At 44.0% G+C, this 12,587-nt stretch overlaps 1 protein-coding gene across 1 annotated transcript in view; it reads left to right on the top strand.

The window, feature by feature from the left end:
- Positions 1–6,733: 6,733 nt before the first annotated feature.
- LOC141145574 (granzyme A-like) overlaps positions 6,734–12,587 on the top strand; it is a 187,329-nt gene continuing 181,475 nt past the window's right edge. Inside the window, 1 exon segment of the mRNA XM_073632416.1 lies at positions 6,734–6,861. Coding sequence (XP_073488517.1) covers positions 6,807–6,861 — 55 coding nt within the window. The 5' untranslated portion in view covers positions 6,734–6,806.

Consider the following 12,587-nt stretch of genomic DNA (forward strand, 5'->3'; position numbering starts at 1 on the left):
ACTGGGGGGAGAACCTCTGGGGGACTCTAGGATGGAAAAGGACCTGGGGGTCCTAGTAGATGATAGGCTCAGCAATGGCATGCAATGCCAAGCTGCTGCTAATAAAGCAAACAGAATATTGGCATGCATTAAAAGGGGGATCAACTCCAGAGATAAAACGATAATTCTCCCGCTCTACAAGACTCTGGTCCGGCCGCACCTGGAGTATGCTGTCCAGTTCTGGGCACCAGTCCTCAGGAGGGATGTACTGGAAATGGAGCGAGTACAAAGAAGGGCAACAAAGCTAATAAAGGGTCTGGAGGATCTTAGTTATGAGGAAAGGTTGCGAGCACTGAACTTATTCTCTCTGGAGAAGAGACGCTTGAGAGGGGATATGATTTCAATTTACAAATACTGTACTGGTGACCCCACAATAGGGATAAAACTTTTTCGCAGAAGAGAGTTTAATAAGACTCGTGGCAACTCTTTACAATTAGAAGAAAAGAGGTTTAACCTTAAACTACGTAGAGGGTTCTTTACTGTAAGAGCGGCAAGGATGTGGAATTCCCTTCCACAGGCGGTGGTCTCAGCGGGGAGCATTGATAGCTTCAAGAAACTATTAGATAATCACCTGAATGACCGCAACATACAGGGATATGTAATGAAATACTGACACATAATCACACACATAGGTTGGACTTGATGGACTTGTGTCTTTTTTTCAACCTCACCTACTATGTAACTATGTAACTATGATATATCCTACTGCTCCTAACTTACTGCTACATTGTAAGTGCGTTTTTTTACGCTCAATATACCACCTTTTTGTACATGTTACACTTTGGATATTTTTTGCTTTATATTCCTATTTCTGTTGCTAGCTGCTGCACTGCACTTCGGGTTGTGGGAAGACCGATTTCCCTGTGCTGGGCGAGACTGCCGTAATAGCAGTCATCGCCATCTGGTAAGCGTATTTTACTACTCACCTTGGGTGTGAAGTGACACAGAAGATAACCCTTCGTTTCCTGGCACTCTCACAGATGGATGCTTTTTTTTTGTTTACTTTATGGACTCTTGTCTTATGGGACTATCTTATCCCTCTTTATATTTTAATTGTAAAGTGTATTTTTTCATTAATCACAAGTTCATGTCATATGTATACCATTGATCACATATTGATATTTTTATGAGACTCTGCTTAGTCTTCCTTAGTCACTCTTTTTTCACCACAACTTATCTAGCGCTGAATCTTTTGTGTTTGCAATTGTATTTTGGAGTTTGATGCTAGACTTCTAGGTGCTGGCAGCTTTATTTTATACACTGATTTTTTCATCACATACACCTATTTGTGATTTGTTTTTTTTTTCTAGCGCAGCTTCAGCCGTGGGCTTTTGTTTTTCCATTCTATAATATAGTACAGTTGAACATAATTACTATACATATTATATTGCAGTTTGACATTACTCTGCTTTGACCTGCAGTCAGCTATGATTTTCCAAAACTGACAAAAGAAATACAATTTTGCATTCAGTTTTGCAGCTTTTTTTGCACACAATTCTGAACCTGTTTGTGATTTTAACTGAAGTCTGAACACAATATTAAATTCCCCATGATTGGCATAATAGAACATCCAGTTATATAATATCACAGGCATTACCTTATATTACAGTAATTGGCAGTGACGGCCACTCCATTAGGGCCGCGGTGCCGTCTCCGAAAGTGGGGAATGGTACCTGTCAAAAACAAGCACCCGTTCCCCCCTCCCCCCTGAAAGGAGCCACCGGGGGGGGGGGGGGTGACAGATAATCGGAAGTTCCACTTTTGAGTGGAACTCCGCTTTAAGTTCTAGCCAAGTGAATGTGCCTAGGCATTACTGTCAATCTGCCTGAGAAGTGCATGCTAAGAAAATTATGTCATTGGTCTGCTACAAGCAGCAGAAAGAGTTTCCTGTCTTTGCAGTGATTATTCACTTACTGAACAATGCAATATTCTGACCATTGACGTAGCCTTAATCAATATAGGTTCCTCATTTATAAGTGTAAATTTTAAGTGTAGTAACTCATAGCAACCAGTTGGAATCCTGTGATCTCTGGCATCAATATCAAATGGACCCCGGAAAGGTGGCGATGTAAGTGCAGAGTGGTATCAATGTAAATATTTGGAAGTAGAAATGACCAAATTAGTTGAATTCTGAGCAGATCTGACACATCTGAAAATACCAAGGAAAGAATCACAATTGATAAATTATACTCCTGGTTTGATCTGCTCTAACTGATTTTATGCTTACTTTAAAGGGAAACTATTAATGTCACTTTTACTATTATTTTTAAAATTATTTTAAAGCTATTGAGATAACTATTTGCTTTACAATTAAACACTTAATATAATATGTGTACCCACAAACACAGAAGCTGCAGGATATTATGGGTTTCCTAAATCCAACATGCAGAAGATTCTGTTCGCTTTCAGACTGTCTCTCTTCAACTGAAAGTCATTACAACCAGTCTAAATATAAGAGACAGTGGTACCTATTCAGTTGTGTGAGGAACCCAAATTTGAGATATTAAAAGCTGCAAGCACCAGGGTTTTTCAACAGTACAACTAAGCTGGAAATGTAACAAAACAAATGTTAGGCCGGGTTCACACTGGTACGACATGACTGTTGTACGACTGTCATCCTACTTTGCCCCGACTTGAATGAACAGGATATGATTTTGCTCAGACTTTGAGATAGTCCGACTTGTCCTTTGACCAATCAAAACAATCCCAGTGTGACATAAATTCCTTTTACTGCTGCTGTAATCACCATGTCGGATGTTACAAATGCGCTCATTAGGACGAGGATCCAACTTTGATCCGACTTCAATGATATTAAATGGGCTGAAAATGGACCAAAGTAGTGAAGGAAACTTTTCTAAAGTTGGAGCAGTTAAGACAGCTCTCATAGGGAACCATTATTTTGTACACTTCATGCGACATGTGCTCCCAAAGCCAGAGTGTATGTCGCACCAGTGTGAACTGGGCCTTAAAGCTAGCCCTAGGTCCAGCCTAGTTATAGCTGTAGGGGCCTCTGGATGATGCCTGTCCCCAGAGGTTGTCCTGACCTTGAAATCCTCCCGACACCTCTGACACCCTGGGTTCTGACATTGTTCAAGCAAAGAGCACAATGCAAAAGACATCAAAAGGAATAGTAAAGATTGTCAGAAGATATTTTACTAAAGATTATCAAATCAACATAGAAAGCAGAATGTAAGTTGTGGGTATTCCCTAAATTGCAGATTTTAGCATTAATAGGGTCACTCAGTTATGCAGTAAAATGACACTAGCCATGGGCCTGATGGTAAGGGCTAACAGGCCTTAAATGGGCTTATGAACCCAGAAATAAGAGGGAAAAGAGATGACTTTTGTCTATCAGCTTCCTCTAAGCCCTGATGCCACAGGCAGAAATAAATGGCAAAACACAATATGTAAAATCTGGTCAGAGTTAAATAGTTACTTTGCTATGAACGATTTAGCTGATAACAGGTTCTGCAGGCTGAATTCACTGGGTGGAGGAGTCCTTGAAGTAACGGTGTCTGTGGTCTTCAGCTAGCTATGAAGGGGCCCAAAGATGTTGTGCAATGGCAGCAAAGTTGTAAAAAATAAGCAAGGGGTTTCCCAGTGATGGACCTTGGATGTAGATAAGGGAGTAAAGGTGCCTGCATGCAGTGTCTCTGTGTGTAGTATTAAAGGTGGGCTTCTTTCTGCTCACCAGTCCTGAAGATGCCAAGGCTCGTGGAGATAGGAACAGTCTCTTGAAGGTCTGCAGCCAGATGAAAAATGCCCAACTGGCAGCCTGATGACCAAGGAGTTCAGCAGCGTCTGCGTAGACGTAAATAAAGGCGGCCCTAAGTAGCCATGTGGCCGATGAGGTGCCTGTGGCTGAGGACCTGCACCCAGTGATCAGCTTACAGTAGGGGATGATCTTCCCTCTGTCCAGGCCACAACACCCACTCACACAGGCCAAGGGGATAACCTCTCGTTCCTGCAGCTGTAGATTTCACGTCCCAAGAGAGCGAATGTTTTGCTTCCATCTATCTAGTAAGATTACTTTGCGGTATAAGCAAGGAAGCTCAGACCTCTTCAGTGTATAAATGTGCTTTTAATAAATGTAAAATGCTGTACATACAAAGCTATTACAATAATAGAAATACACTACAAGACTGACAGATATACCTATAACAAGCAAAATGCTACCTACTTCCTAGCAAATAACCTTAAAAGTTACTTAACTCAGGTTAGAGTGGGTTCATGATCTCTGTTGGCAACGATGATCTCAGGCTTAATAGAAGTTGCTGGAGATCATGTGAAAGCGTCTTCAGGTATAGCTTCTTTTGGCTGGTACAGACCTTCCTTTGTGTTAAGGCATTATGGAGTCCTCTTGTCAGCTTATTCCTGACAACCTTTTATTTGGAAAATGTAACATCCCCACATGGGTGTGTCCCCTTTCTTAATACGTGGGTTTCAATTAGAGAAGCATTCTCAAATTCTAAATCAAGAGGGCACTATGGTACCATACATGCCATAGGTTATATATGTCAGAAAAGCCAAGCTATTTTTTTCCATGGTTACAGAACAGTAGACTGACACATTAGTCAACTAAAATGCAACAATGGTATCTAAGTTCCCATTGTTTGAGGACAATCTGTGTAACTGTTATAAGTGTGTAAGTATTGAAAACAGACAAACTTGATGTCTGTTTCTAGCAAATCTAAGGGAAATATATAATATATATATATATATATATATATATATATATATATATATATATATATATATATATATATATATATATATATATATATATATATATATATATATATATTAAACGCAACACAGTGAGCCCTCCCTTGACAGTCCTATTTATCTGCCCACCTAGAATCCTTCTCCTCTTCAGCAAGTAGAACATGTAGTTTGCAGCAGAATTGGATCCACTATAAACCCAGTCTTCGGGACAAATGTCCCACAATCCTCTGCTGTCAGCAGTTGTCTCTTTCCCTCTGCAGTCAAGAAGTGATGCGATTATCCCCATGTTGAGCACTAGGGGAAAGAAGCTCAATGCAGGCTTCAGTAAAGAGGGTCCCCGAGTGACAGAAGCAATATAGCCAGCACTTACATAGCATTGCCAGGAAATGCACTGATTATAGTACACATGAAACTACTTCACTACACTGCTAATCTGATAGACAACATACTTTGGGCAATTCAGGTCCCACAGGCTGAGAGAGACCCCAATAATCAGTTCCATATTCTGTTACAGCTAACAAGCTTCTGAGAAGAAAAAAAACCTAGAAACACATCAATGATGGTGCAGAAGGACCGGGGCCAGATGCACACTTCTTTCCTTTTTAGACCAAACTTATTGTGCTTACCCACTTCTAACCAGTCCCGGCTAGAGGTGGGGAAACTTTGACCACCATGTATCTGCACATGGACAGTTAAAATCAAAGGGCAAACTCTGCTACAAACTTGGTTCTAGGTGGTTTGAATCTCTGCCGGTCCCTGCTCAACTGGCCAAGATTCTAAATGTCTCTTTGCAGCTTTAGCTTGTAGGGACAATATTCCACCAATAATACACATTATGAAAACACATCAACAAAGAGGACTATTTCAGATATTGCTGACAGGCAAGGTGACATTCTGGAACCTTGAATTATTCCAAAGAATCTTGCCCTGGGTCCGGGCTGTCTCATGGCTCTGCAGGTAACTGCTTATTAGGGTGTGCTATAAGTGCTTTAGTCAATCCCTTTCTACGTGCATATTTAAATTGTGCTAAAAATATATTCAAGCAGTCCTGTTTGAACTGCAGTATATTAATGCACTTGTGTTTTTATCTAGATTTATACAGGCTCCTGTAGCATAGTATTATACTGTATGTATTGTTCAGGATACCAGAGATGGGTCTCAATGATTTGGGTTGTGGTCCCTTTAGGGGGATGATAAAAGACAGAAGGAGTACTCAAGCATTCCCACCCATGCAGGGTGAGCGGTTCTGGGGTGATCCGGTAGAAAGGAAAAAAACGCATTTACAGTTTTCCTATGATTTTTAAGTTCTGGTATAGAACAAAGAATTTAGAGTCTCTGATAGATGTTGGGTGAGAAAGAGCCTCCAACCCTGATTACAGGTACTTCGGTTAACCCACCTGCAAGATAGAGCTGAAAAAGGCAGGAAGCTGTCAGAAGGTGTCTGTGAGGTGTTGAGTGGAACAGTAACACAGTTGTGAGAAGGCTGCGGACTCTCTGGCTACTGAAATGCTGCTTGGGCTCCTGTGACCCTTTTATTGGACCCCAAAGCATGCAGGAACCTTAAACCCTTGTGCGGGTCTAGTTTATACTGGCAGTGAGCTGCAGGTTAGTTTTCTGTATAAAACGGGGTTATGGACTGATTTTGCTTTCAATACATTTTTTATTGAATATTTATTTCACATAAAGAAAAAAGATATGGACTGATGTTGTTAGCTATGCTGAAGGAAAGCTTTTTATGTTTGGCTGTTTTTAACAATAAAAAAAGTTTGCTTTCACAAAGTTGGCTGGCTGGTGATCTGGAACCCCACATTATCACACTATGTATGCCATATCTATCTATAGTGTATCTCAAACACCTCTATGAATGTGTCAACTGCATTCTGGTTAACAAAGGAAAATGAAAAGGGAAGTGATATAGAAGATGATATGTATATTTGCCTCCACATCTCAAAAGCCCATTTATTTGTTTCACACATTATCTTTCTTTTATTTCACAAGGGCAGAAGAGGAAAAAAAAACATTTGCTGCAGAAGAAATCCATCATGAGAACTGCCCTTAGCATACTTCTTATTGCAGCTTTTCTACAGACCTGTTTAAGTAAGTTTTCATTTACCTTACCTCTAACAGGGAAAAGTGCATGTACAATGTATGGAATATTCGTTTAATTACCAATTAAGATGGGGAAATACTGCGTGCTTTCAGGTAAATTTGGCTTAACTCCTTCTGTGTCTTACATCCTTTTTATCTGTCATGAAGGATAACTAAACCCAAGAACAAAAATGCAATATACTGCAGCTTACAGGCCCTCGATGTGGTGGTTGCATTGGTTTTCTTTTTTCAAGCTAAGAAAACTTTCAGCAAATATAGAAAATACCTGTTGATTTGGCCATAAATGCAGTGCCCTTGTCATATCCTATGAACTGCACCAAATAATATCTTCCTTCCTAGCTATCTTTTGTAAACCACCAATTAGCCTGCTCCTCATGTAGTGGAGATGAAGAGATGTGGACAGGTTTGCAGTTTATATCAGGTGAACAGCCTGGGGTGACAGCGATAGATACAGTGGAGAATAGCCACACAGGGACAGGAAGTGTAATAGTTGCAGGATTGCCAGGTGAAAATAAAGCAAAAGAGGATAGAAAAAAAGAAAACAAATGCAGCCACCACATCTAAGGACTGGTTAGCTGCAATATATTACATTTTTGTTTTTTTGCCAAAATGCACTTTAGCTGCTTTTGCATTCCAGTTGACTTATATCAGGGGAAAACCAGTCCAAGCATGCAACACATGCCATGTATGTAAACCTTTAAGGTGTTTGTGAAACTTTTATAGGAATCAACCCAAGGATGAATGTTTTTTGAAGTGTATGCACTTCACAACTACTTTATATTATATTTGAAGTCTGTTATAAGGGATAAATGCCTCCCTACTATTTGAATGTTTTGTACAACTGATTGATTTGGAATTTTGTATAGCATGCTGTATATTTTGTGCCCAAGACCTTAAAGGGGTTGTAAAGGCAGAAGGTTTTTTATCTTAATGCATTCTATGCATTAGGCCGGGTTTACACTGGTGCGACACGACAGCCGTCCTACTTTGGATCCGACTTTGTCCCGCGACTTGAAGCCGACATACGTCCCACTTTCATTGAACAGGGATCCGACTTGGATCCCCGCCAATATCAGGCACTGTGTTTGGTATGAATCTTGAGGGGGAACTCCACGCCAAATTTTAAATAAAAAAACGGCATGGGTTCCCCCTCCAAGAGCACACCAGGTCCTTTGGTCTGATATGGATTTTTAAGGGGAATGCCCTACGCCGAAAAAACGGCGTGGGGGTCCCCCCAAAATCCATACCAGACCCTTATCCGAGCATGCAGCCCGGCCGGTCAGGAAAAGGGGTGGGAATGAGCGAGCGCCCCCCCTGAACCATACCAGGCCGCATGCCCTCAACATGGGGGGTGGGTGCCTTGTGGCGGGGGGGCACCCTGCGTTGATGAGGACAACGGCCTCTTCCCGACAACCCTATGTGAATGAGTATGGAGTCCGTACCCCTACTCATTCACCTGGGGAAAAAGTGTCCATAAAAAAAAAAAAACACACACTAGACAGGTTTTTAAAGCTCCTGGGGTCTCTTCCAACTTCTCCACGCTCTCCAATCTCTTCTCCTGGTCTCCGGTTCTTCTCCCGCTCTCCGGTGTCTTCTGCCGGGCTCCTCCGCTATCTTCTGCTCTTTTGCCTGCTCTTTTGCTAGCATTGGCCCGGTCTTCTCCGTCATGTTCTTCCCTCCGGTCTTCTTCCAATGTTGACATGACAGTCTCTCCCGCTTTAATGCCGTGTGCGCAGTGCACAACGACTTATATAGACATGGGGCGTGGTCACTGGGTGATGTCACCCGGTAACCCCGCCCCTTATGACGTCATGGCCCGGGGCATGATGTGGCGGTGACGTCATAAGGGGTGGGGTCACCGGGTGACATCACCCGGTGACCACGCCCCATGCCTATATAAGTCGTTGCGCACCGCGCACATGGCATTACAGCGGGAGAGAGCGTTGTGTCAACATCCGAAGAAGACCGGAGGGAAGAAGACGACGGAGAAGACCGGGCCAAGGCTAGCAAAAGAGCAGAAGATAGCGGAGGAGCCCGGCAGAAGACACCGGAGAGCAGGAGAAGAACCGGAGACCGGGAGAAGAGGCCGGAGAGCACGGAGAAGTCAGAAGAGACCCCCCGGGTCGGAAGAAGACCCCCAGAGCTGCTTAATAAATTACTTTAAAAACCTGTCTAGTGTGTTTTTTTTATTGACGCTTTTTCCCCAGGTGAATGGGTAGGGGTACGATGTACCCCATACTCATTCACATAGTGTGGGGGGCCGGGATCTGGGGCCCCCTTATTAAAGGGGCTCCCGGATTCCGATAAGTCCTCTGCCCGCAGACCCCAACAACCAATGGCCAGGGATGTCAGGAAGAAGCCCTTGTCCTCATCAACATGGGGAAAAGGTGCTTTGGGGTGGGGGGCCGCAGTGCGCCCCCTGCCCCAAATCACCCACCACCCCATATTGAGGGCATGCGGCCTGGTACGGTTCTGGGGGGGTGCTCGCTCGTTCCCACCCCTTTTACTTACTGGCCGGGCTGCATGCTTGGATAAGGGTCTGGTATGGATTTTGGGGGGACCCCTACGCCATTTTTTTGGCGTAGGGGGTTCCCTTTAAAGTCCATATCAGACCGAAGGGCCTGGTATGCTCTTGGAGGGGGAACCCATGACATTTTTTTATTTAAAATTTGGCGCGGAGTTCCCCCTCAAAATCATCAGAGCACAAGTCGCATGCCAAAGTCGGATCATGCAAGACGGTGATCCGATTTTAATCCGACTTCAATGATAGTGAATGGGCTGAAGTAGGATCAAAGTTGGACCAAAGTAGTACAGGGAGCATCTTCAAAGTCGGACCGACTTGTGTCGGACCAGTTAAGACGGCTCCCATAGGGAAACATTGATTTTCACACCGCCCGGGGGCACCAACCACATTCTACCTCCTCAAGGTCACGGTTCATCAGGATATCAGTCTGTAGGGGCCTCAAGCATATCCCACAGCTCCCACACTCAGTTGTGTATATTGAGGGTTTTATTTAGGGAAGCTGTCAGATATTCCATTCGTTTAACATCTCTGATCCTGAAGTGCAGTTCAAACAATGAGGGGGGTTCCCTCTTTTTCCATTTCAGGGCTACCAAACATCGCGCATCTGTTAGCACCTGGGCTAAGAGCTTTTTAGACAGTTTATAAAAAGAGGAGGGTGGGAGGCCCAGGAGGAAAGTTTTCGGGTTGAAGGGCACCCAGGAACCAAAGATGGAGTGGAGTAAGGAGTGCACCATCTGCCAGTAGGGGGCGATCAGGGGGCAGGTCCAATAAGTATGATATATGGTCCCCACTTTAGAACAGCGCCAACAGCAGGGATTGGCAGAGGGGTATATGGAGCGGAGCAGGTCAGGGGTTTGGTACCAGTGAAGTAAAATCTTGTACTGGTTTTCTTTATAGAGCATGCAGATGGAGCTCTTAGAGGCCTGCGACCAGGGCGGTCTTTAATATTGATTGGACCCTGGGCAAAAAAAGTTTTTGGGCCCCTCCATGCAGTTTCGCTCTCCACCTGCTCTGAGACATACAATAAATAGCAGCTAGACTCAAAGCCAGTTTACTGAATCAGATCAGACAGCGATTGCGATTGGTTGCCAGAGGTTACAGTGTGATCAATGGCAATTCCTATTTTTTTTATACTGACTGCCAATTTAAAGAGGAGTTTCAACACTGGCCACCAATGTAATAGGGGTTCACACTGACCACTAATGTAATAGAAGTATTCACAGTAACCACCACCAATGTAAGGAGGGATTTACACTGACCACCAATGTAACTGAGACATTTAGCCTGCGTTCACGTTTGTGTGTGTTGGGAACGCATGCAAAATCGCTTTCCTGACATCACAGAAATGTACTGCCCTTTAGCAGATACACAGCAGTGCCATTAATTGTTAATGACACCCTCACGCATCTGCTGATATGTGCTGTGGCACCGTGTGATTTTGGAAAAGGGTTTGAGAGTAGCGCACATTGAAATAAATGGGCTGCCCTACACGTGACCTCCATCTTTATCCACCCGGTCAGTACACCTTTGCATCCTTAAACCCATGCTAACCTCTGCACCCCAAACCTCCCCTCCCCCCCTCCCCTTTAACTCTACCTGCCTCCTGTGCTCATCTTTGCAGCCACCTTCCTTACCTCCATACATCCCCTCCTTGCTCACCTGTGCACCCCAAACTAATTCCTTCTCTGCCTACCTCTGCACACCCCACACTACCCTCCCCCCACTAATTTGCTTACCTTTGCAGAACAGGCTGATGTTAAGCTTAGTTGTAGGCAGGACTTTCAAGCAAGCCCCTTTACATCCCCAGTGGGCAGGTGATGGTGGATATGACCTCAGGGGGGCATAATATACAGATGAATACCGCCTCTATTTACATATGAATCCTGCCGGTCTGCCACTATTTACATATGAATGCCGTCACTATTTACATATCAATGTCGGTATTTATTAAACACAGGATCTGCAGGTGAGTCATCTGTACACAACAATAGGGCAGAGCTGGGCAGAATTAATAACAGAACTTCACACTGCGATATCAGGACACAGCATGGGACTAAAACCTCAAGGTACTAGGGAATTTAAACTGGGATAGTTGCCAAGTATGAGGCAGCTGCTTTGGGCCCCAAAACAATGACAGTGCCCATATGAGCTGGCGCGTCTTCAGGGGTATATCCTCACCCAGGGCCTACTCCCAATTGCACATATAGGCATGTTGAGGTGCGGTTGGCAACAAGTCCATGGTCAGGAGCTGGTAGGTGAGCAAGATCATACCTTTAGGAGACTAGCCTCCTAGACATATTTTTTCAAATTCGGTTAAGGAGGAGAATTGGAGGTTCGTTACCAAATATTGAGCATAATGACATATTTGTAGATAACTAAAAAAAGCCTGTCTGGGCAAGTCAAAAGCATCTTTCAGATCCTGAAAGGATCGCAAGGTTCTGGTATCCACCAATTGACCGTAGCGAAATAAGACCCTATCCATCCAAAAGTGGGACATCTGCGAGGTCAAGCTGTCTGGGACATTGGGTGTAAATAGAAATGAGGTGACCAGGGAGGCAGCGATGGTAAGCGGACACATTGATTTAGCATGCCGCCATAACGTTCGCAAGAGCGCCATTGGTCCTAGTAGCTGTGACCGGCCAAGCTGTACATCTGAACTCCGCAAAATGGAATTTGGGTGCGTGGGGGCCAGCCACAACTTCTCAATTTGTGCCCATCAATGGTAGGTATGAAGGGTACACCAAGAGGCTACAGGGTGTAACAGGGCTGCTAGATAATACTTGGCTACGTTGGGGAATGCAAGGCTGCCTTGGCCGCGGGGGGCATACAGGACTGGTCTAGAAACCTGCTGCCTCTTATAATTCCAGAAAAACTTAATGAAATCACCCTGAAGGTTCCTAAAGTGCGAGGCTGGGATGGGGATGGGCAGGGTCTCAAAGAGGTAGAGAAATTTAGGTAGAATCGCCATCCTGATGGTCACCAGGCAGCCAAAGAGAGATAGCTTTAAAGATTTCTACTTTGCCAGGGAGGCCCTAATGGAAGTTTATAGTTGGGGGAAGTTGGCCTTATAGAGGGCGTCGTAGATGGGTGTGAGATGGACACTGAGGTATTTTAAAGAAAAAGTCTTCCACACGTAATTGAATGATTGGGAAAGGGCAGACAGTGTCTGGTGGGGTATATTGAGGGGGAG

This window comes from Aquarana catesbeiana, linkage group LG01, assembly GCF_042186555.1.
Source record: "Aquarana catesbeiana isolate 2022-GZ linkage group LG01, ASM4218655v1, whole genome shotgun sequence".
NCBI classification, from domain to species: Eukaryota; Metazoa; Chordata; class Amphibia; order Anura; family Ranidae; genus Aquarana; species Aquarana catesbeiana.